At 38.4% G+C, this 26,063-nt stretch overlaps 1 protein-coding gene across 7 annotated transcripts; it reads right to left on the reverse strand.

Moving 5' to 3' along the window:
- Positions 1 to 13,605: 13,605 nt before the first annotated feature.
- On the reverse strand, positions 13,606 to 25,983 carry LOC122031750 (transcription initiation factor TFIID subunit 15b-like). 7 transcript variants are annotated; one of them, XR_006125848.1, is made up of 8 exons: positions 25,707 to 25,980; positions 25,447 to 25,594; positions 24,560 to 25,346; positions 17,348 to 17,498; positions 17,195 to 17,270; positions 15,849 to 16,037; positions 15,689 to 15,737; positions 13,611 to 13,972 (listed from the first exon to the last, which is right to left on the reverse strand). XR_006125848.1 is itself a non-coding variant. In XM_042590871.1 (6 exons), exons 1-6 carry the CDS (start codon positions 25,822 to 25,824, stop codon positions 15,929 to 15,931), a joined length of 1,389 nt encoding a protein of 462 aa, XP_042446805.1. In that variant the 5' UTR covers positions 25,825 to 25,979; the 3' UTR covers positions 15,756 to 15,928. The 7 variants fall into 7 exon arrangements, 3 of the variants coding, with proteins under 3 accessions (XP_042446805.1, XP_042446808.1, XP_042446809.1); XR_006125849.1 differs by lacking the exon at positions 13,611 to 13,972 and adding an exon at positions 14,852 to 15,303; XR_006125851.1 differs by lacking the exon at positions 17,195 to 17,270 and having other exon boundaries at positions 13,606 to 13,972; positions 25,707 to 25,983.
- Positions 25,984 to 26,063: the final 80 nt, after the last annotated feature.

Genomic DNA, 26,063 nt, shown 5'->3' on the forward strand with positions numbered 1-26,063 from the left:
ATTCTTGCTAGTCTCGTGCCACCCCCACGAGGTTTAGTGAGATCCGCGATCGAGCGACCCCGATGCTATGTAGTTAGATAGCTACTAGCGATGCCTCGACCACTATATAGTGGGTTGATGGTAGGATCGTACGTCATGACCCAGCCTCCGGCCAATCGGGTCATGGTGTTCGGAGAGGTGGCGGGGTGACCATGGAGCATGCATGCACTTTGCATATGATGCACGGTGCATCCGGGGTTATATTTGCATATATGCCTACTAGATACTAGTTGCATGTGTTTGTGGTATGTTGCATTTGTTTGCGATATGATTGTTGCATTTGGTTGCTGCATACATGTCATTTATTTTACATGTATATGATCGACTTATATTGTGTCACGGTGTATCTGCAGATCGGTGAGTTCTTGATCATTGTACGGTGTCGATTCCAGAGTTAGGTTTGTATGTCATTATATTAGTTGTGCTTGTATGCAGTTTATTATTATTATGTCGGTATGTTCAGATGCATTGATTATGATAGTATGACCATGTTCATATTCCCTACTGATCTGTATACTTGTGATCTCCATGTTTTATGTATAGACCATGCACTATCTTTTCTATTACCCACTGAGTTACCTATACTCACCACCGCATGTATATATTTATGTTTTCGGTAGATGGTTGGAGTGTCGCTCGGAGTATCCTGTCTGCCGGGTCCGAAGATCGCGCTTGCTTTCTTTGTATATTCTTTTCTTATTTTGGCATTGTATTTGTGTATAGCCATGTGGCTATCTTATAGTTTTGGTGTTGTATTTGTGTTTAAGCCTTGCGGCATGCATTGTATCTATTTGTCTTGTGTGGGCTTTCCGTTTAGTTTTTCCATTGTGTTGGTTTTTAGTGTAGGCTGTTTTATATATAACTGCGTGGTTGTGATTGTTTCATTCCAGCCGTGTGGGCTGTCATTATAACTGCGTGGTTGTGTATATAAATATTCCAGCCGCATGTGGCTGATGTATTTTGCTTGTAGTGATGCTTCAGATTGTCAGCCGTACAGAGGAGGTGCTGTCGGATTTTTGTCTGGCAGAGACTCCTTTGGGGCGTGACACCAAGGGTTTCATATCTATTGACAAAAATAAAGTATGCAAACTTCAACTGTCCATTTATAAACTGAAGCAAGCATCCAGGAGTTGAAACATCCATTTTGATGAGACAATCAAAGAGTTTAATTTTTCATAAAATCCTGACAAACCTTGTATATACTAGAAGGTTAATGGAAGTGTAGTCGTATTCCTAATATTATATGTTGATGACATATTACTCATAGACAATGACATGCCAATTCTATAATCAGTTAAAGTTTGGTTGTCCAAAACATTTTCCATGAAGGACATGAGAGAAGCAACTTATATCCTTGGAATGAAGATCAATAAAGATAGATCGAAAAGGTTACTTGATTTTTCACAGTCTGCATATAGAGTACTAAAACGATTTAACATGTCTGAATCCAAGAAAGGGTTTATACCCATGAGGCATGAAATTCACCTTTCAAAATCTATGTGCCTACGCATAGAAGATGAGATTATTTGCACGAATAAGATTCCCTATGCATTTACGACAGGATCTATCATGTATACTATGTTATGTACTCAGCCCAATGTATCATATGCTCTGAGTGTCACGAGCAGATATCAATCATATCTAGGAATGGATCATTGAGTGATTGTCAAGATAATCCTTAAGTACTTGAGAAAAACTAAGAATATGTTATTGATATATGAAGATGGTGATATGATTATACGTGGATATACAGATGCTAGCTTCCAGACAGACAAGGATGACTCCAAATCCTACTCTGGATACATATTCAGTTTGAACAAAGGAGCACTTAGCTGGAAGAGTTGCAAACAAGACACCGTAGCATATTCTACCTGTGAGGTGGAATACATTGTAGCTTTGGAAGTAGCAAAGGAAGCAGTTTGGATCAGAAATTTTATCAATAAACTAGGAGTGTTCTAACCATTATTGAAGCATTACCCATTTACTGCGACAACATTGGAGCCATTGCGCAAGCAAAAGAACCTAGGTCTCACCAGCGATCCAAATATATGCTTCGCCACAGTCATCTGATCAAGGAGAAAACTTCCACTGAAAGAAATCTAGTAGATCCTTTGACAAAGGATCTACCACAAACTAAGTTTGTGAGTCATGTCTATGCTTATTGATCCTGTCCGAACCAGGGTCAATGGACGCTGGGGATGTGGCGCTCCCTGCTGGATCCTCGAGTGCTCCGGCGAACCTGCAACAAAATCGAGCTGGGGGGGGTGTCCCGGCGACGACCCTCCGACGCTCAAGTTAGGCGAAGGAATAAGAAAGCGGCTCAGAAAATGGATACTTGTGTACCTCCGGTTGAAGAAATGGAGGCATTATATAGACCTCTCGAAGGAGCCCGGGCACACCAATCGAAGCGATCACCTGCTTTCGACCATGCCTAGGTGTGGGCCTGTCAGAAGGGCATCCATAAGACCATACTGCTACTGTATCAACCTTTCCGTGACGTGATGGTGGGGCATTTAATAGTGTCATCTTAATGCATGGTCTAATCATCATGCCTTCTTGCCGACATATCATATCCCGAGCGAATAGGCCGGCTAACCACTGCTTCGCCACGATTCGTGACACCTCACTCGCGGCCATTCTACCTACCAGGGCTCCTCCTCCGCCACTTCACTCTTCTTGGCGTAACCCAAACCTTTGGGTAATATCCGCTCGGGACGGACCCCATCCGGGTCCCCCATTCTTCGCGGATCACTTGCCTCCCCTTCAAGTCTAGTCGAAGGAGGCGATGAGTCCGACTGACTGGACAGTCGCCTTATCGCTGCTGCTGATATCCCTTGAGCCGTTCGGCCCTCATGCCAAATTTATCCGCTCGGCTCTTCACTTTGTATGCCTTGGCGCGGATATTTGCTTGTCTAAATCCTCTTGAAAATCGCGCAAGTCTTTTCATTAAGCGCGAAGCATGCGCGTATGGGCGCTGCGCAGTGACGCCACGTGGCTCGCCTCTCTAGTGGCGGTGGCCTCACGGGGCGCCCTTTGTTTTGAAATGAATGGCTAGATGATGAGCTCGTCCGGATAACGGCTCTCGATCTTTAACGCCTGAGTCTGCCTCGGCCAGGCGCGGATGTTATAGCGGTCGGCTCGGGACTTATAGACGCCGCCTGCCTCTCGATTTTTAACGTTCGGAGCTCGGTCGCTGGATATTATAGCCGTGTGCGTAGCTCTCGATCTTTAACCGCGGGCGACTGCTCTCTGCTTCATCGCCGGTTTATAGACATTCTCGATTTTAACGGGCTCGGACGACGAGCATGATATTTATAGGGTTTCGGCCAGCTTACCGGCGACGGATCGCGGATATTTATAGCCTCCTGCGGCTCGTCGACCTTGAAGCGTCAGCAGACCGCTGGATTTGCCCACGTCGTCTCGATTTTAACGCTCGCTCGACGACGGACACATGATATGTTATAGTCGTGTGTAGCTCTCGATCTTTCGGAAAGCGGATCGGGCTCATGATATTCCATTTTTACGACTTCTATAACGTAGCGGAGCGACTGAGTGAGCTCGATAATCTTTACTAATTGACACGTTTAACTCAAGAACCAAGAAGCAGGTCCGAACCAAGACAATAATCACGTCTTTGGCGTTGCGGGAGCATTGCCGGCTTCGCTTCCACTTTGGGAGCGCAGCATTATGTTCTACGGCACGGCGCCCTTCGTCATTGGTTTAGCCTTTGGCGTCATTTTACCTCGTCCGAGCGTCCGAACTTGCAGGGCGCAACGGGGCTCGATCCCAGTACGTGCTGCATTCGTACGGGGCTGGCTCATTGTACGGGCAGTGGGGCGGGTCCTTCGATGAGCGCATGCATAATTACCCATAATTATCCGTCAGAGTGCGCCGATCCCCAGCCTTGGGATACTTCAGGGATCCCCGCCGGTCTTTAATCACGGTAGTATAGCTGAACGTGGCCCCAATACGATAATTATACCTTGAAGTCCGCGAACCAGCCTTTGCTCTTCGATCCGAGTGCCGGCAGAAGCTTCAGCTCGATTATGGGAGCCGCTAAGTGTCTAATATATACTTTGCGCGATAGTTGGCTTGCGACCTCCCGGCAGCAGTGCAGTGCAGGCCGGAATTCTCGGACTCAGCCATTTTCTCAGTGCTAATATCGGTCAACTGGAGTCCGCCTGTACCCGGCTCCGGCCTACCTTCGATAATTATTTCAACGTCCGCGATCGATCCCGATATCATCGGGCCCGCAATACCGGTTTCGGTGCACGGGCTCGAGCACGCTGGCCTCGTATCCGTCCGTGCACTCGCCGGTGGGGATCTCAGAGCGAGACCTCTGAGAGTTTGAGCCTTCGATACCGAGTGGCTTTCGCATCTATACCTAGCCTTTGCTCTTTGCTCCGATAATTTATCTCCGTCCGTCCAGAGCGGTCCGAGTGTCCCGATCTCGGGATCCGAGCTTGGCTCGAGCTATACGTGCGCGACTTCGCCTTTGGTGGCTAATTACTACGGGGACTTGGATACTCGCGCTGCAGGCGCGATCCTCGGAGCCTTTGCTTGAGACTATACGTCGGCCCGTCCAAGAGGAACGGGCCGATCCTCAAGCCTTGGCCCACATACCGTCCGTCCGGGCGAGCATGCAGGCCGGAAGCCTTTGCTCGCCGGTGCGTTTCGTCGAGATCCTCGCTCGCCTTTGACCTCCTCGGGTCCCTCGGATCTCATCCCCTTGGCTCGACGGTTATATCGTACCGTCCAGCAAGAGATCCTACACGATACGCGCGCCGCCAGCGATCCCGGGATAATTTACCAGCGAATATCCAGCCTGGCTCGGCATATACCTGATTGTCACGGTGTCACGGGCCCCGGCCTTTGGCTTCCACATATACTACTCGGCTCGCCCGACCTCGGGCTGCTCCGAGCCTCATTATAATCCCGCTACCAGTCCGCCTTAACACCGAGCCTTGGCTTGATGATACCCCGGGACTCAGAGAACCGAGCTAACTACCTCACTACTCGGGAACGAACCCGACACTTACACTTTCCTGCCTCGGCCTTCTCATCCACCAACACCGTCGGGGGGGCCTCGATCGTCACCGTCCGATGACGGTCGTCGGCTTTTACCTTTTCAGTACTGTCGAGCAGTCGACTTATCCCGTGGCTAATATCATAACGCGCATGGATGCGGGTCTGATCTACAATGTCGGGGCCGAGGTACACCCACGGAGCTAGGGGCGCTCCCAGCTTCCCAGCTCGTCACTTCTGAGCCAGTGCGTGTTTATCCCACGATACATGGTCCGCCAGAAGCTCGGACACTCTGCTCTGTACACCCCGCCGAGCTGCTCTCTTGGATAATTACTACCGTCGAGCTAGGCCACTGTTGCCTACTTCTATGCGAGCTGCTAACACTCTTTTGGGTCTCTACCTCCATCGAGCTAGGGTGGTTCACTGACCCTTATACTCCTCCCGCTTTGGCCCGCATATCGACTCGGCGCTCATTATACCCGCCTCCCGCTTATACTCTCGAGCAGTGAATAGGCCGACACCCGATCCAACAATCGCCTACCTCCGGACGGCACGGTTCAATTTATACACTCCCGGATCGAGCGATGGGATACGGGTCTTTCCCATCGAGCTGGCCTTGGGTGCGTACACGATCCGGCGCGGGGCAGTCTTCCCATCGAGGGGCTTAGCCCGGTTTATTCGCTCTTACCTCCCGCTAGGGGCGAAATCCGGCATACGGCTCCACGGCTGTCGAGCCCACGATGGGGCTGCCTTGGGGCCTGATTACCTCCCCGCCAAGGGTGCCGAGGTCTCCATCGAGCTCTCTGGCTTCTATGGTTTATACTCTCCGGCGGCGGGCGGTCTTCCATCGAGCTAGCTCGTGGCTCGGGCTCTCTGGGTCTTACACTCGGGACGGGTCTTCCCAATCGAGGGGCTGGGAGCCTCAATCAGCACTGGTTCAAGACTTGCTCGCGTTTCCAGGATCTTCCCATCGAGCTGGGAGCTCGGCCACTACTCGGCCAGCGGCCTGGGTCTTCTAATAGAGCTAGGAACAAGCATACTCAGAAGCCCGAGCGTGCAGGGGTCTTCCATCGAGCTGTTGTTTCGATTTTATACACTTTTCCAGGCGGTACGGGGTGCTTCCCCCATCGACTCGGGGCTCGGCACCTCTGGGGGCGGGCGGGCGCGGCTTTTAGCTCGAGGAACTATAATAAATCTTACAACGGAAGAGGATAATCAAGAACCGACCTGCCGACCATTTCTCGACTCCCGAATACCCGTGGAGTGATGAAGAATATATACTTGTCGAAACTCATCGTGGCTTCCTCGTCGGACCGATATCGGCGTGAGTTACTCCACTTGAGTCTGGGTCGGACCCTTTTTGCAATTTCTAATGCTTCTCCCCCTCCTGGGCGCTCTGATATCTCGGCTTGAGCCTTGCTTTTTGTTGCTCACGAGCTTAGTTCTTTGCCTCAATTAGCGTCGAGTTTTCTCACGGGAGGCGTCACGGTGAGGTCGTCAGTCCATCTATCCTCCCACGGATGCAGGCGTCCTCCTGAGCGCCAATTTGATCTGTTCAACCGGGGTCAATGGACGAGGGATGTGGCGCCCTGGATCCTCGAGTGCTCGGCGAACCTGCAACAAAACCGAGCCGGGGTGTCCCGGCGACGGCCCTCCGACGCTCAAGTCAGACGAAGGAATAAGAAAGCGGCTCAGAAAATGGAGACTTGTGTACCTCCGGTTGAAGAAATGGAGGCCTTATATAGACCTCTCGAAGGAGCCTGGGCACACCAATCGAAGTGATCACCTGCTTTCGACCATGCCTAGGTGTGGGCATGTCAGAAGGGCATCCATAAGACCATACTGCTACTGTATCAACCTTTCCGTGACGTGATGGTGGGGCCTTTAATAGTGTCATCTTGCGTACAGTCTAATCATCATGTCTTTGCTGACATATCATATCCCGAGCCGAGCGAATAGGCCGCTCGGCTAACCACTGTTTCCTCGCCACGATTCCGGCCGAGCGGACACCTCCGCTCGGCCATTCTATCCTCGGCCGAGCGGACACCTCCGCTCGGCCACTCGGCTCCGGTTCTTCTGCTTTGGCGTCGGAAACCCAAACCTTTGGCTGGGTAATCTCTGGCTCCGCTCGGACGGGACCCCATCTGTGGGTCCCCCATTCTTACCGCCGGATCACTTATGGTTTCAGACACTGTGGTGATTTACATTAGGCCAAGTGAGAGTATCTTATGTTTGAGAGGTGTCCTAAGACAATCGTCTTATGGTTTTACTGTTTATTTTGATAAATATAGATTACCTATTTAAAAGCACTTTATTATGTGTTTGAATGATATTAAACTCATTTACTAAATGTCCACAATACAATTCATAGCATGAGAGAACTTGTGATAAGATCATAACTAGTAAGAGTCTCTACATGAGTAATTATAAAAAAACTAAAAGTTCCCTAGTCAATGAATTGATGTATTCAGACATCATCAATTCTGTGAAACGAGCACAGCCTTGGTCTAATCAAGTAGCTGTTACTCACTAGCTGAAAATATTGAGATGTCAAGAGTTAAATGTGGATGCTAGTTATAGCAATCAGTTCATTGAAGTGACCTGCTTTAAGACTTCATATGATTCTCTACATATATGGATATGTCTATGAAGTATTTACCACAACTCGAGTACAAGTTTTCTTTGACTTGAGGTATTCAAGTCACTTTAATCATGAAAACTTATACTTTGACATCTTAAGCAAAGTATTTCCTTAGAGATGTGGACCCAAGATGATTGAGTATAAGTCAAAGTACCCGAAGGTATTTAGATAGCCCACAAAGGATTCACCACTCCCTGCGAGGAGATGTATACCCTATGACCACTTATCATGGTTATTACTTAATGCCTTTGTAAAACATCACATGTTAAGAGTATGCGACTCTTAGACACATGATTGGAGTAATTTGAATCCACAGGATGAGTAAATAATTTGGACTAGGGGTAACATAGTCAGTCCAATGGGGGCAGACACATAGACCATGTCTTAAACCAAGTAGGTATAAGATGAGTAAAAGGAACGAGGCACGACACACTATAGCTGCTGAAGGATTCAGAACTTGTTCTGAAATTAACTATGATTTTCTAATTAATTAGGGATCATGGTGTCACTCATGATCGATCTATAATTAAATAGTTAATTATTAACAACCAAGATAAATCTAGAACATATTGAGTCACACACACTACAAGTATCTGAAAGATGTAAAATAAGTTTGAGAATTCAATTCTTGAATCAAGAGATAAGATATTTGGTTGGACCAAACTAAAAATAAATATGAAAAGATATTTATCAAAATGGAAGTGTGGATAAGCCATGCCTATTGTAGAAGATATGGTTTCATAATGGTTTGATAATAAAACAAAAAGGATTTGGTTTAGTTATGAAACAACTTGATTTAATAATAAATCAAATAGGTTTGGTTTAATTATGAACCAAGATGGTTTAATTTTGAACCAAACTTATTCTTAATGGTAATAGATCAGTTTGATTTTGCTTATTTGGTTAAGGAGATGACTTTCTCCCCATGTCATGTAGAGGTTTATAAATACTCCTTTATTAGGAGAAACATAAAAACACACATAGGTTTATTGGTTTAGATTTTTGGAAAATCCTAGCCACCCTCTCTCTGCTATCCCTCTCCTTGCCGTCGGCCACCAAGAAACCAAGGAAGATTTTTCTTCCAAAGCTTCTCCGCTTCTTCTTCTCCTCTTGGATCGCATCACCTCCACGTTTGGCTAGTACCAATCGGAGGCGAACTTTGTAGCTCATCAGAATTGTCTTGAAGATCTCGGCATGGATATGAATAGAGGCAAGGTTCGTGAATGTCATTAAAGTTGATGTCCTTTCCCCTTCACATCATTCGAAAGGTACGTCTTGGATAATTGTTATTTTTTTATTTCATAAAATTTTATTTTGATTTATGTTTGCACATGTTGTATCTTGCATATGTGAGTATGTGTTGTAATTAAATAGAAATTTATTATATTTTTATTTTTCCATTGCTCACTTTTTGTGAAACCGTCTAAAGCGCATATCCGCGTTGGACTCATAACACCCAACAGACTATAGTGGATGCGGGGGTAGGGGGATGTCGAGACTAGACAAGGGATTTCATCACATCTGCTGACGGCTGCCATGCACTTGCCAAGTTAGGTTCCTGCTGAACTCTATCTCAATGACCTAGGTCAGTCGTGAGGGGATGCTAACATAGAGGCACCATATTTTTTTTTATAGAGATAAATATCCTCCCACCTAGGAGGTTGTTTGGTATGTGATTTATCTTTCTTCATCTCGCTATGGGGTTGGCGATGAGAGACGCTCAGGATGAGTGAAATCACTTTTTACTTCATTGATAGAGATAATTTACCCCACGGGGCACAATGCAGTAATAAGAGACAAGGATAATTCTCATGCAATGAGAGTTCAAATTTCACGTTGGGCATTTTCTATGGAGTTTAAACCACTGATGACATTAGGTGTCATGTCATGATCCATCTGTGCTTTCCGTATTTACTAAGTGGCCAATTTGTGTGGTCGAATTGTCCACTTTTAAGATTAGTTGGATCGAAAGGCCTAGATACTTGGAATAAAAAAAAAATTGATAGAGATAATCTCCATGACCCTTAAGGCATGATTTCAATAGGTACAACATAGAAGGGAGGTGCAAGTCCCACCATAACAGATGTTAGAAAGCTATCAGAAGATATAACCCCTTATCCATCTTGTCACCTCAAGTCATGTTTGGCCATAGTCCTTGGCAATCACTGATCCTACCTAAGTATGATCTCCTACTTACCTCCACTTATAAAGATTCAAATATATCCTAATGATGTCCCTATGAGTTGACAAAGTTGATTCATGCAATGATGCTATTGTCAATAGGCATATGGTCGATTTACAACTAGTGCGGAATGCGTTACCTTAACTCCTTCTTACATGTTCTGTTGTTGTTGGACGAAATCTCCCATGACAATGAAGGGTCATCTTGGAGGAGTCGTTGAGATGATAATTTCACCTTTTACTATCAAGTATATCCCAATGCACTCTCTCACTTCTACGACATTCTACTCTGTTTCTCTCAAACTCCGTTATTGGAGTCTAACTTTAGCATCAAAAAGACCTTGCTAGACATCCTCTAACAGGTGTAATCCTTGCAAGCCCATCCATGTCAACCTCAGCATCCAACTAGGAGGAGGATTCTAGACGTGTCACATGCTAAGTATTCTTAGGTCATTCGATATGTCAAGTTTTCATTTGGAACACTTCTAATAAAAAAAATAATCCAGTGCACCAAGATTTTATCAATACAGATTCCGAAGAAAAATTTATTATACATTCTTATTTACTTTATAAGAAACTCTTTCTAATTTGGGGCATTTCTAATGTGTCTCATGAATGCATAGGAGGAAGTAATTAGGGTAGTGGAACGACCCCCATGGACTCTAGGAGTACTCATGGGTGAAGATTAGCACACCTTCATGCCGAAGGTGGGGAAAAATTCATCCATTGAGACACCAAATTGAACAAGGCATTTTTGGTCAGTAGCTTGTTGATGCTTGTGTATCTAACTATGTCCTAACTCTAAGGGTGTAAATGAACCAAGCTACTTGTGAGCTATTCGGGTCTCGATTAGAAAAAAAATTCATTCGATAAGTTAACGAGCCGAGCTCGAGTCTAGTTTTGAGGTCAATAACATTATCGAGCCAAGCTTGAACTTAACAATATTAGTTCGTGAACTCGTGAACATGTTCATTTAGAGGTTTACGAATATGTTCATTAAGAGACTCATGAACATGTGTGTTAAGAGATTCGTTTATCTTATTTATACATAATTAAATATCACATAAATAATAAATATAATAATATATTATTAATTATTATAGTTAATTATCTTAAATGAGTTCAAGTCGAATTTGAACTATTTAATTTTATTACAAACTGAGCTCGAGTTTAAGAACTAAAGCTCGAATCGAACTTGAGCCGAGTTTGAACTTAAGGATAATAAACTGAGCCTAAACTTGAGCCTCTTACTATTTGACTCAGTTCAGCTCATTTACAGTCCTACCTAACCCCATCCAAAGTGGCTATCGAGTTTCTTAAGTCATCGGGTGTATCAGAAAGTATTTATTGTGTGATAATATTGTTTCTCTATTTTCTTTATCCTAATCAACTCACTCCTGGACTTCCACTTTAACAATGGACACAGATCATGAGATGCTCCAAAGATCACCTCAGATTACTTTAATTGTGAGTTGCTGATATGTGGTGGAATTAAGTCTCTCGGCTTAATTAAGTGACCAATTAACTAATAATATTTTTGTTTGATGACCAGTGGAGAGAAAAGAAAGTACCTCTGTCTGTAATCGCAGCAAACTCCCAACCATGCTCCGACGAACAGAGAAGCGATCGAGGTTGGATGAAGGGAAAGATCCGTACTCCTCGAAAAAACAATTATCGAGGAAGGTACACACACAGATAGATAGATGTGCACTAGTTTTTAGTGTCATATTAGTTCATAATATTATGATTGAAACTCAAAAGGAAGTTCCTTTAATAGTTTTATTGGACGCTCCTCAATGCTACGATCTAGTAGCTATTATATAATAATAATAAATCATAATTACTATAATTATGTAATTTTGTAATTATTATAACTATATAATTGTAATAGTTATGATCTGAAAATTATTATAATATAATATTGATAGGTATTGATCAGAAATAATCATTCTATATTTTAGCAACCATGATTCATAGCTCTTATATATGATGAAATGTCAATATTTCAAGAAATATAAACTTTATTTACTATAATAAACAGGGGCGTAGCTAGGTGAAGCTTTGGGGGTGCGACCGCACCCCCTGAAATTTGAGGAAAAAAAATATACATTGGGAAGAAAAATAAAAAAAACACTTAATTATAAATTTTTAAATTTTATAGACTTTTATAAAAAAAAATCCAATGAAAACCAACCATATTTTTTTCTCTCCCATGATTCCCCCTCCATCTCTCCCATTTTTTTTTTATTTTTCTTCAATATTGTATTTTATTTTTTTCCTTAATTTTTCTTATTTTTTTCCTCTCTCACCGTATTTTCTTTTTTTCTCCTCTAATCCCCTTCTTATTTTTTTCCCTAACCTTAATTTTATCCTCAAAATTCTTCATCTCATATCATTACCACTACCATACACATTATTGTCACCGCACGATATTATTACTAGTGCTGCCATTGTTTGCTACCAGTGTATCGTTGTCGCTACACCAATACTCCACAACAAACACCTTTTGATTGAAATAAAGTTTTCTTATTTTTTCTTTTTCGTTACGGATATAAGTGTCAAAAAAGTATATAGTGTCGATTTTTCAAATTCATGTTTATTTGTTTACTATCAATTTTATTATTATTTTTGAATGGTTAAAAAAATAGTCCTTAAATTAAGTGATTATGTGTCTAAAATATTATATTAATGATAAATTAGGTGAAATAATAATATCGAAGTATTTAAAAAAAATATGAGATATACTTACTTCAAATAGGACATCCCCCCTTCACTACATTCTCCCTTCTCTCTCTCTTCCACCTAAATTGATTCTTAGGCTTTAAGTCATAGATAAGATCTGAGGATCCATAGATCATTGTTTCAACTAAAATCAAGGGCTAAACTAAAAATTTTTAAATTTAAGTTCATTTTTAACTCCTTAAATTTGAAAGTTAGATTTTTGGAGGATAAAAATTGATCTACACTAATATTTAGAATTTTTATAAAATCGCCCCTCCTGATATAAAATCCTGGCTATGCCACTAATAATAAAGTATTATTAGTGTTAGTCAAAATTAAAATACTACTATAATATAATATTGATCAGTTTTGATCGAGTTATGTTATAATAGTTCATTAGTGTTGATTAGAATTGAAGTGTGTATATTATAGCAACTATAAGCTATTAACTACAGTAATATAATTTTTTTATGTTAACTATAGTTAAAGGGTTTATATATATTATAGTAGTTATAGTTTATAACTACTATAATATAATTTTTTATATGAATTATAGTTATAAGTAATTATGAAGTAGTAATTACTACACTAGTATAAAAAATAAAAACAATTTTAAAAAATAAAGTGTACACACTTGATAATAAATAAAAACGATTCCAGTACCCTTTTAATTTTTACTATAATCTTATTTATAAAATGTCTTCGCATTGCATGTTGGTGATATTTTTTTAACGCAATATTATCCCGGAAAAAGAGATGAAAATTATATTAAAAAAATATTGAGCAAATGAAAGTAAAACAACAAAGAGCATTTCGATAACCGTGATTACAAAAAGTATGATTTCATGTTGCAGGACTTATCCCTACTCATGTAGAACCATACTCTCCACCAAGATAGAAGATGGTTATAGCAGGCGCAAATACGGCCAAAGGGAAATTTATGGAACCGAACATCCAAGGTCAAGCTTTTGGATTCCAATGATCTTCTTTAAATTTCACATCTATATTTCATAGATGAATACTAAATCTAGCTAGTAAGAACTTTGCAGGAGCTACTATAGATGCATTCATACGAATCACAGAGGCTGCAAAGCCACAAAAGATGTGCAGAAAGAATAATAATAATAATAATAGTGTTTCAGATGATGGTGATGCTGCAAAAGAAGCTGAGGTGAGGAGTACTAATCACTCCAGTGACAGTTCTTCCACATGGTATCGTTCGCTCTTGCTCGACTTGGCACCGTTAAACGCCGAAGGCATCAGCTTGGCAGCGCTGAAAATGACGGATTCTGTTTCAGGCCATCGCGGCTCCGTGAGCATGGAGTTCACTTCTGAAGTGTTCAAGCTTGAGGATTTGTTTAAATTCTACAAGGATGAAGAATAATGGTTATTCAGATACAAGGAGTGAAAGTAATTCAAATAGATGAGTAGGCATGTAAATGTGCATTGAAAACATCAATCCTAGAAGTGAATATTTTATTGACGAATAAAAAACAATCATATTTGCAATTTAATCAGACTTTTTTTCAACGTATTCGTTCATAAGAAAATGAGTAAATAACGAACATACGTATATTATTAATAATGTTTGTTTTTTCTTTTCCATTTTTTAATTTTATTTCCGATAAAAACAACTGAAATTCAAACGTAAAGTACAATAGGTATGTCAATGATTTTTAATGACTTTTTATACTTAAATTTATTCATTACGAAAGGCCAACAATGCCCAATGCAACATTGGGTAACCGAGGGTCGGACCTATTTTGTCCATACTCAAAATCTATATACTTATTATGAAATTTATTCAAATTTATTTATTAAAATTTTATCTATATCGAATCAATTTTAATTTTAAATAAAATATATATTTAATGCATAAAACTTTTATTATTTAACAATTTAAAATTCTAAAAATCATAATTTAATAATTAAAATTTTAAATAAGTTAATAAATACAAGAACTTTCTCCATAAACATTAAAACAATAATGAACCAAACTCTCTTACATTCAACTTTTTTTTACTTTATATAATTTTTTTAATATGAACTTTGTTCACCATCTCTTGTATTTAATTTTTTTATTTATATATTCTTTTAAACTAAATAAATACAAACAAGCTCCTACAAAATCTAAAATAAAAGTTATTCACAAAACAGTCCTATCCGTAACAAGTAATATCTCATTTTGCAGACCAACTGGAAGACTTACTGTCCACTAAAATTAGTCCTTTTTTAACATGATACATGCACGGGAATAATAAATCCTGTAAATACATACAAAATATTCTAAAGCAACATTTGTCCTTCACACTCGGGGAAAACCCTTTGTGTTTCCTATGACCGTGTTCATAGTAATGAAACTATGTGCCAATAAGAAAAACAGTGCTAATTTTAAAAGAAATGAAGGCCACCATCTTAATTTTCATAACTCGAGCTTAGCAAGCAAGCTGTGCACCAAGATAACCTAAGAACCTATGATCTAGAATTGAACAAATATTGATTTGCACCCAACCTTACAGTGTTCGTTTAGTTCAGAAGTAACTACAGTTATGAGATCAGTTGGCTGGTTCAGGGGAGAAAAAGTCCCATATTTTAAAGTGAAAGAAGACAGCAAGGGTAAAAGATGGAATGCAACACTAATTTCCATCAGTAATGAAAGCTGCTGTTAATGTGTTCGAGCCAGGCACTAAAGAAATCTGTAAAAACATCATTCAGACCTGTTAAGACTGGAAACAAATGGATTTCAACGAAATAAAAGGAACAATCAAAATAATAAAGGGAACAGTCAAAATAGCAAAACAAAGAACTAAGATCAAAGACATGGCAAAAATAAGCAGCTAGTGTCTTGTGATAATATAAAATCCATGAGAAATTCAAAGCTTTCTTCATATGTAAATAAGATTGCAAAATAAAGAGCGTGCTAATATAAATCCATGCGGAACCAATGGCTTTTATCTTTCTATGCAAACAAGCGTGGCCCACAGATTTACATGTTGATGCATGTTCATTCATCACCACCGAAAGCCATCAGTACATGATGCGAGCCATATAAATGCAGCACGTTAAAGAAGCAGCACTCACCTGTAATTTTCAAATCTAGCAGCAGTTTGGAGATTAATTCCACATGCATCTATAAAAGACATTCACACAGTACAAAATCAACATTAGGATCAAACAACTTGTGAATCCACACAATTCTCAAAATAAGAGGTTCCCTGTTTAGAGGATTAGAACAACCTACCTTATGCTCCAATTTTGAGTACAAAGTGACTATCACTAGAAAGAGAACTCAGTAGAGATTCTCAGAACACATAACTCAGCCTAATACGGTCGAGATCGCTGGCCGCCGTACTGGTGCCTCTCAGGTCCACCACCACCATTATAATTATCTCTACGTCGATCTCCTCCACCATAACCCCCTCTGCCACCACTGCTTGTGTACAAGCAAAAAATAGTGAAGCACAAAAGTTAGCTATTTGACATACATTTGAGACAATTGCAACTTAAGCTAATCACAAAAAAGGGTATACTTGCATAATTATACAATTTCTATTAGTATATCAAACATGCAATATAGTCCACAAGCTATTTAAAAATCGCATTCATCATTGTTGACAGAATCCATGTCTGTAAACATAATCAGATATTTGTCATTAAAAAAAAGTTGGTGTCTGCTTATCAAGTTTATTCCAAAAGATGTTTAAGTTAGGTTGATGTTGAACGTATAATCTAGCATGGTATGGGTACATAACTTGAAAATTTTGGCAAACACAAATGCATATGCAACAGCATGAACAACCAACATTTTTACAATGACAAACTGACCCATATCATATACTGTGAAGTTCAAAGTTCATTCTACTGTCTTACATGAGGATGTGTCAAAAGCATAAGCACAAGACTAATAAAGGCCAAGGCGAATGATAATATATTTACAGAAAATTAGTTGCCTTCTATGATACCAACAGTTCAGAAAATTAATAAGATTTAGCAGATGGCAATACAAAAGATACATAACTCTAATACCAGAACTAAAAAGGTCAGCAAATTTCATAGTTCTTAATAACTGATGTTCAATATCTACTATGATTTTTTAAAAGGATTCAAGCAACAAATTGGCATATCCTTTTTTTAACAGGCTGCTTAATAATATCCTGGGCCAAGACTGATAGCCAATCCAAAGAGTAAACTCCTTGGGTTAAATTATTTGACAAATTCCAGCATAAAGGACAGGCTCTACACCAAATATATCTTCATTGACAGTTAAACAGCTTGCTAGGAGATAAATAAATGTGCCCAGACTCTAGAAAATATAACAAAATGCACAAAGACAAACGAAAACAAGAAAAAGGATGAATGACTAGTCCATAAAAAGAAAAGCTTATTCGTATCATTATGGCGAAAATGTCTGCGTTTCCAAACCACAACAAATATCATTAAAAAAAAGAACCAACTAGGTGGGTTCAAAATCTGAAAGAACTAACAACTAGCACTAAGAATGGATTTCAAGTTCATAGTTTCAGGCCCTGTACAGAATTTAAGTTCAACTTCAAGCCAAAGGGGAAAAAACAAATTAAAGTTCAATACTCATATGAAGGGGCTGCTTTGAGTGCAGTCTTCTCTGCCATTGCAACATTAATCTTGTACCCTCTCATGTCGTAGTCTAGAAAAGTAGTTCCACAATATATCAAAAAGCGTTGGATGAACAGTCACATCCTATGAATAGAAAGTACAGCTTACTATTATAGAAGCCTCCGGCAGAATGAGCAGCAGCAGGATCTTCATATGAGAGCACAGCATCTCCTTTGTTATTCCCAGATTCATCTGTATATATCTTTATATTCCAAGGCCACTGGTCTTTGTAGCCTCGCTTTTGCTTGAGCTTGCCAACCTACCAAATGAGAAGTATTTTAGAAATTCTCTCAGTTTGTAAGCTGAACTTAGCAAATTTCTTACCCTGATTATTTTTAAAAAATGTGATTTTATCAAATTCAATATTTGGCAAAAAGAGACGAGGAATGCCAAATTCATATTTTTGGTGAGATCTTAGATAAAAATTTGAACAAATAGAAAATGCCCAGTATATTAGACATTAACTATATGATTAGTTGATTACCCTCAGTGGATGAAGAAGGAATATGAATGCACCAGATCTTATTTTAATTGTGTTGACAGGTTAAAAAAATTGTGGATAAGGAAATGAAACATGAAGATTGCATGTGGCAGTAAATTTAATGTCAATGTTGTGAAGCAAAGAAACATCAGAGATACAGACAAAAAACAGCTGAATAAATTGAGGTAATGAAAAAATGAAACCAAAGAGTGTTATAAGTATAAATTGGCAGCACTCAGAAAAGATCCCTTTTCAGTGAAAATTATAAGGCAATGGCAGTGCCTCATTAATTGCCTCATTAATTAAATAAAATGAAAACTTCACTTGCTAACATGATACAGTCATTGAATTTTACAAACATGAAAAAGATAGCAGCATTTACGAGAAGAATTGTTAAAACCTCAAAAATGGAATATAAGAATCCTACGATCCTGTTTTTTGCTCATATGCAGGTGAATATACAAACAATAGGCAGACAAAAGTACACAAAACAAAGTGTAATCTGAATACTGAATACATCCCAAGAACTAAACAATTCATTATTCACATAAAATACATCTGGGCATCCATCACCTAATGGCTAACAAGATGCTAATAAGATCTAGGTATCTGAAAATTCCTCATAAGCAAACCATAGAGTATTCAGCTAATTTGTATTTAAGATTGTCAATCTGTTTCAGAAGACCAACAGATTCAGGCTCATTGTTGATCAAAACAACTAATTAGCTCCCAAGGCTATTGCAACAAACTTTCATACAAACCCTAACCAAGGTGCAACACTCTCATACCTAAAGAGAATTAATATTGAGGGGATTACTTCTATGCACATTAGATCCTTATCTGCATTAAATCAAGTACAAGCTAGATCATCAACCTTCCTTATAGTTGAACCATATATGAAGATTTAAGCAATACACAAACACACATATTCAAAATTATGCAAAAAAAAACCTAATCGCGTATTAAGTCTGAGGTCTTAACAAGAAATCAGTCAGTGTGATGCAGTAAAGTTCAAAATACACATAGTGGTCACATAAAAAGTATGATGGTTATTTTTTAGATATCCTAATACCAGAAAGATGATGATTGTAATCAAGAAATTTTCTAGAGGGGATTGTGTCATAACCTATGGGGAAAAGCAGCATTTAATTATATCAAAACTGCATGGCCTTCAACATCAAAACTTTCTGAAGAATGAACTTACTCAATGCATTAACAACTAAATCAGTTAAACGTACTTTCAAACATACAAGAGTACAGTTAATAAAAGTATAACACTATTTTTTCATCACCTTAATAATAGATATATGCACATCAAACCACAAGTAAAGATACTGTAGTGTCCGAAACCGCTTATTTCATTGAGAATATTTATTGGATTAAATTATAATTTAATTAGAATTCAGATTTATTTAATTAAGAGGATTTATTAGATTAATTACAATTTAATTAGATTTCAAATTTATTTAATTAAGATTATTTATTGGATTAATTATATTTAATTAGAATTCAGATTTAATTAAGAAATTTATTAATTTAAATATATAGATTTAGTTAGATTTAGTTAATTAGCTAGCTTACATTTATGAAATTTAATTTGATCAATTTTATTAAGGGAATTGTTGGAAATAAATATTAATTTTATACCCAAATATGCATTTTTATAGTCATACAAAATAATATTAATTAAATAAAAATAAGAAGAAAAAAATATAAAGTGGCGTTTGATTTAGAGGTTTGGGAATGAGGGAATGGGTTCATTCCCAAACCTTGTGTTTGGTTGATGAGAATGGAATAAGATTTTGGAATGAAATCCAAAAATTTGGGTATGGATGAAACCCACCCCCTCCCTTGGTTTTTGATGGAATGGGAATAAGAATTAAGTTTTGAACGAAAATATCCTTAGTATATTTGTTCAATTTTTCTTTCATTTCATTCTCTCTCCTTGTTCTCTCTCATCATACTTTCTCTCTCCTCAGTCTATCATCACATTTTCTCTCTCAACATACTTTCTCTCTCCTCATTCTCTCTCATCACATATTCTCTATCATTTTCACTCTATATTCTCTCTCATCACACACTCTCTCATTATTTTCTCTCTCTTCATTCTGTCCTCATTTTTCATCATATTTTCTCTCTCATCATATCTTCTATCTTTCCTCAATCTCTCTTACCCTACTCTCTCTTCATATTTTATCTCATCATACTTTCTCTCTCTTCATTCTCTTTCATCACACTCTCTCTCCTCATTCTCTCTCATCACACATTCTCTACCATATTCTCTCTCATCACACACTCTCTCATTATTTTCTCTCACTTCATTCTGTCCTCATTTTTCATCATATTTTCTCTCTCATCATACCTTCTATCTTTCCTCAATCTCTCTTACCCTACTCTCTCTCCATATTTTATCTCATCTTACTTTCTCTCTCTTCATTCTCTTTCATCACACTCTCTCTCCTCATTCTATCTCATCACACATTCTCTACCATTTTCTCTCTATATTCTCTCTCATCACACACTCTCTCATTATTTTCTCCCTCATTTTTTCATCATACTTTCTCTCTCATCATGTTTTCTTTCTCCTTAATCTCTCTTACCATACTCTCTGTTCATATTTTCTTTCATCACACTTTCTCTCTCTTCATTCTCTTCCATCACACTTTCTCTCCTCATTTTCTCTCATCACACTTTCCCTTTCCTCATTTTTTCCCATCATACTTTCTCTCATCACATTTTCTCATCATACTTTCTCTCCTCAATCTCTCATTTTCTCTCATCACACTTTCTCTCTCTACATTTTTTCCCATCACTCTTTCTCTCTCAACACACTTTCTCTCTCATCATACTTTTTCTCTAGTCAATCTCTCCTATCACGCTCTCTCTCCTCATTTTCTCTCATCACACTTTCTCTCTCTTCATTTTTTCCCATCACACTTTTTCTCTCATCATACTTTCTCTCTCATCATATGTTTCTCTCACATTCAACTTTCTCTTCCATCTAATTTTTTCTCTTATTTTCCTCTAAGGGTAAAAAAGAAAATTTAGATTTATTCCGATTGAAAATATTCAACTAACCAAATATTATTTTTAAGAATGATACCCAAACTCATACCTATTCCCATTCCACAATACTATGATCCTCATTCACATTCCGATTCCTAGGAGAAAACCAACGCCACCTAAGATTAATATATTATATATATAACGTGTAACATGTAAAATATATATAATAACTAAGAAATTACAATACTATCACATACAAATTATATATGTATATATAAAATTCAGATAATTATGATATGGATAAAGGATAGAGATAAAACGTAGTATGAGGTTTTATAAAATATATAATAGGAATTAAAGGACTTAGCATTTAGGGATAAAACTTAGTATGTAGAAATTTTTAAAGATTATTTATCTAAGAGATATAGAAATAAAATATTTTGTATGATATAAAATATATGTGTAAATTATAGTATCATATGTAAAATGTAATATAGACGTATAATAAATTAATATGTGAATTAAATATTAGTATGTATGTACGCTGTATAGATGAATATCTAATTAATATGGAAATAAATTAAGGTGTAATTACAAAGAATAAATAGAATTAAATAGGTAAAACTATATATGGAATTATATAAACCATGGAAATAAGTTTCTATTTAGACTTAGCATTAAGTTTTATAAATAATATATGGGACTTAGCATTTATAAAATCTATCTAATATTAAATAAAAGTATACGAACTTATATGTGACTCACGTGTATATATATAATCTATAAAATGCATATGTTGTAGATAATAACTAAGAACTACACTATTATCACATACAAATATGTATATATAAAATTCAGATAATTATGAATATGGATAAACGATAGGGATAAAGGTTTAGTAGATAAAAACCCTCACCTAGAGCCTCCACCTTATATAAAACCCTCACCTAGAACACCACTTGTTCTTCTTCTTTCCACCGGGCCTAAGGAGATTTCCCCACCCTTTGTTTCTCCACCGGTGCTAGAGTTTCAAGGGAAGACAAGGAGTAATAGCTAAGTACTTAAGGCATGTTCTCAACCATGTTATTGTTTTAATTAGCCTCTATAGTCTTGTGTAATTTTGGAGTTTTCCCTTTTATGATATCATGTTTCGATTTCAATGAAGGGTGCATGTTTCTATTATGTTAATGCTTTTTATTAGTTTCTATAATTCTTTAAAGTTTTGGATTGGGTAGCTTGTAAGATTAGGTTTGTTTCCTTATTATGATATCATGTTTCGGCTTCAATGAATGATGCATGTTCCTATTATGTTAATGCTCTTAATTAGTTTCTATAATTCTTTAAAGTTTCGGATTTTATAGTTTGATAGGTTTAGTATGTTATGTTAGTTTTGGTTCTATGCTTTGTATGCTACAAATTCAACTCATGTATTGGTAACGAATAAGCTTTTCTTTTCTATTTCATGCGATGATTGGACGAAGTTCTAATGACTTTTCGGAAGGTACCATGTTGTTTAATTAATTAAAATTAAGATTTATTTCTTTAATTAACCCGTAAGATTTATTCTATTTATTTAAATCCAAGTGTTAGTTAAGTTTAATATATTAACGAACAGATGAATAGGTCTACTATGTAATTTATTTATGATATGATAATCTAATCTTGATTAGAGATTTAATGAATTAAATTGTTTATAATTTATTATTCATAGATTGATGAAATGGTTGGTGATCTAATAGGTACTCATTAATTGATTGAGATTGATTAGTATATGATTAACTGCATTAACGATTAATCTGATTGAATACAAATTTAATGAGCCGATCAAGTAATATTTATTAACTGATTTATTAATGTAGTTTGATTATTGGAGCAATAGTCGATTAATTAAATATAATCAGGGAATTAATTAGAGGGGGTTTGCATAATTAAGATTATTAATTAAATAATTTGCTGAGTAATTTAATTAGCTTAATTGATTAAATTAGTTTAATAGATAAATCAATTAATAAGAATGATTGAGAGATTAATTAAGTAATTAATTAAGGTTAGTTAATTAATCTAGAATTTAGTTGATGGAATTGGTTAAACAGTTTCGTAACGGATTAATTGATAATCTGAACTTTAATCCCAATTTTAGTAAAATAGTATTAACGTATTAATTACCAAGTAGTTAATGAGATTTATTTGGTTATTTGATTCAAGTAATCGATTGATTAATAAGTTGATAGATAATAATTACATTTATTTAATTTAATGAGTAATGATCGATAATTAAGGTTGTGAATCTGTCTAAAGAAATAATTAATTAGTAATTGATGTTAATTAGTCTACTTAGTAAATTCGATTAGCTATAACACTAAACATATTCATGAAAATGATAATGAAGATACTATGAGGGAAAAGACCCTAGAGGGAGTCCATTTACGGGAAAAGGCCCCAGAGGGAACCCGTTTACGGGAAAAGGCCCCAAGGGGAGCCGAATATAAGGTAAGTTGACTGTAACAAAGTAATAATGATAACGATAAAGATGAAGATACCGTGAGGGGAAAAATCCCAGAGGAAAAGGCCCCAAAGGGAGCCCATTTACGGAAAAAGACCCCAGAGGGAGCCCAATATCGGATAAGTCAACTGTGACAAAATGATGAGGATTTGATGGGAATACTGTGAGGGAAAAGGCCCCAGAGGGATTCCGTTTACGGGACAAGGCCCCAGAGGGAGCCCAATATCGATTTCCATGTTAGGCTATGAATAAGTTAGGTTCATGATATGCTAAGTTCAAATTCATGTTATGCTATAAATATGTTAAGTTCATGATATGCTATGTATAAGTTCATATCATGCTACAAATATGTTAATTTCATGATATGCTAAGTTTAAGTTCATGTTATGTCATGAATACGTTAAATCCATGATATGCTATGAATATATTAGGTTCATGATATGCTATAAATATGTTAAGTTCATGATATGCTATGTTCATGCTCATGTATGCCCATGTATATGCTCATGATAAAGTCTATTTTTATGTGTATGTTTATACCATGCAAGAATGCTTATGTTATGCTTATGTACATGCTCATGATCAAGTCTATCATTATGACTAGGTCATTTACTATGCTTATGGTTATGCTCTCTTGCTTATGTTGATGTCTATGCTTATGTTCATAGTATGCTAATAGGGAGATCCCAAGTTACCTTGCATGTAATTTCCCTTAGTACACTAGATTATAGTCGCTAATTAATGCATAACACCGTTTTGAATGTGCTGAGTCTCTTGACTCACAGACCTTGATTCTTTTTTTTCAGACAACAAAACCGATGAGGCAGGAGGTGATGACCAGTGGGCTAGCTCGGAACAATGGCGGTACAACCCAAAGACCCTCTAGATTAATTCCGCATTTAGCTATGTTTATTTTCTTCAAGTCGTGATGTAATTTTATTTGAACCAAGAACCACTATGGAAGTATGAGTATGTGGCGTCCGCAATTTATATATTATAAAAAAAACTTGGGGCGTTACGGATACAATCTAAGCTTACAAAACGGTAATTTGCATCGTAATTGGTGATGAGAAATATTGTAAACTTTTGTATTTCCTTAAGCAAGTATCTTGTATGTAAACCCTATTCATATCAAGGCAATCAAACTTACAGGTCAGCACTTCAATAGTACTGATTGCCACACTAAGCCCAGTCATAGACTGTTCACATTTCATATTACTATGTAATACTTTAGAGTGAGCACATCAATATTTTATTACCATAGAAAACAATCAGTTCGATATAAATTAACCAATATTAATAAATTAAAATAACTGATGATATTTAATACCTGACCGATTCCTCCAAAAAGGTCACGTAGCTCATCTGTAGTCACATCAGGAGGCAAGTTTGAGATGTAGATCCTCGAGTTATCACAAGATTCTCCACAGCTTTCATCACATTGTTTGATCTGAGCGCCAGCATCAGTAGGAGCAGCACCATACGCACCACCCTCGTGGCGAGGTGGAGCACCACCACCACGGCCAGGGTTCCCACGATCACCATATCCACCACCATGTCTGGATGGTGGACCGCCATAGCTAGATGGTGGACCACCACGAGCCAAAGAACCTTCATTAGAATATGCATTTGGAGGGGGTACACCGTATGGAGGAGGGTAAGAATTAGGGCCACCATAATTACTAGGAGGTGTAACAGAATCACCAGCATAGGCACTATTTGCACCGTAACAATTGGGAGGAGTATAATTCCCAGCAGCACCACCAGGACCGCCATAACCAGCTGAGGGAGGCAGTGCAACTTGACCATATCTGTCATCCTCTCGCTCTCGATTATTATCATTATAAGAAGCACCTCTTCCCCCAAAATCTCCACCTCTTCCTTCATAATCACTTCTACCACCACGGTTCCCAGAATATCCACCGCCCCGGTTGTTATAACTACCACGGGCACCACCTTGACCATCATTATAATCACCACCACCACCTCTATTGAAACCACCGCCACCATCACCTCCTCTGTTGCTGTCACCAGAACCACCACCACGCCCACCACCGGGACACGGAGCTCCACACTTGTTGCACTCCACTCTTCTTGCGAAGTTCATATTTCCGCAACTGCACCAAGATCTTAACTTAATTCCACAAGAGAAGTGACAGAAGAAAAGAATCACAATACAGGAACATAAGTCAACCTCGGAAATGGAAATAAACTTACCTGGAGTTGGGGCATCGCCAATCTCCCTCCCGACCAACTCCGCCACCACGACCACCGCCTCGGGGTCCACCGCCACCTCCCCGGTTTCCACGATCTCCGCCTTGATAGCCACCGCCACCGCCACCGCCACCGTAGCCGCCGCTTCCACCTACACAAAACGACGCGTCAAAACTCCAAACCCTAGATCTGGAAAATCTTATGCTATCAGGAAGGCAGAGAAAACAATAAGAACCAAACGACAAAAAGAAAGAGTACGGCACCTCGATTCCCCTGGTTTCCACCGTACCCGCCGCCGCCTCCACGGCCTCGTCCGTAACCGCCGCCGCGAGGAGGCTGCGCAGTGTCATCAGGTCCACCGGAGCCGTAGGAACTTGACATGAATTAGGGTTTTTTTGCTTCCCTTCCGCAAAGGAAGAAGAGTGGCGGAAGATCGAACGAATAAAATGACGATAAAGAGAGAGTTTAGTAATTAGGATTTAGGGCACGCCGCCACGCAAGGTTGAGAGAGGTTATTAAAGAGCTGAACACGAACACATGCTCGTTGGGTCGCCAAATATTGTTTCGTACCCGGCCGGATACTGGTCAAGAAAATTGGTCGCGCAGACAATTGGCAGGGA

Source organism: Zingiber officinale, chromosome 11A, assembly GCF_018446385.1.
Source record: "Zingiber officinale cultivar Zhangliang chromosome 11A, Zo_v1.1, whole genome shotgun sequence".
Lineage (NCBI taxonomy): Eukaryota > Viridiplantae > Streptophyta > Magnoliopsida > Zingiberales > Zingiberaceae > Zingiber > Zingiber officinale.

Bases quoted from the DNA above. Each gene is read 5' to 3' on its own strand.
- LOC122031750 (XM_042590871.1), bottom strand. From the start codon at position 25,824: ATGTCAAGTTCCTACGGCTCCGGTGGACCTGATGACACTGCGCAGCCT. The intron at 25,347-25,446 runs GTAAGTTTATTT...ATCTTGGTGCAG, and splicing joins TGGCGATGCCCCAACTCCAG to TTGCGGAAATATGAACTTCG. The intron at 16,038-17,194 runs GTATTGAACTTT...GTACACAAGCAG, and splicing joins AAAGCAGCCCCTTCATATGA to TGGTGGCAGAGGGGGTTATG.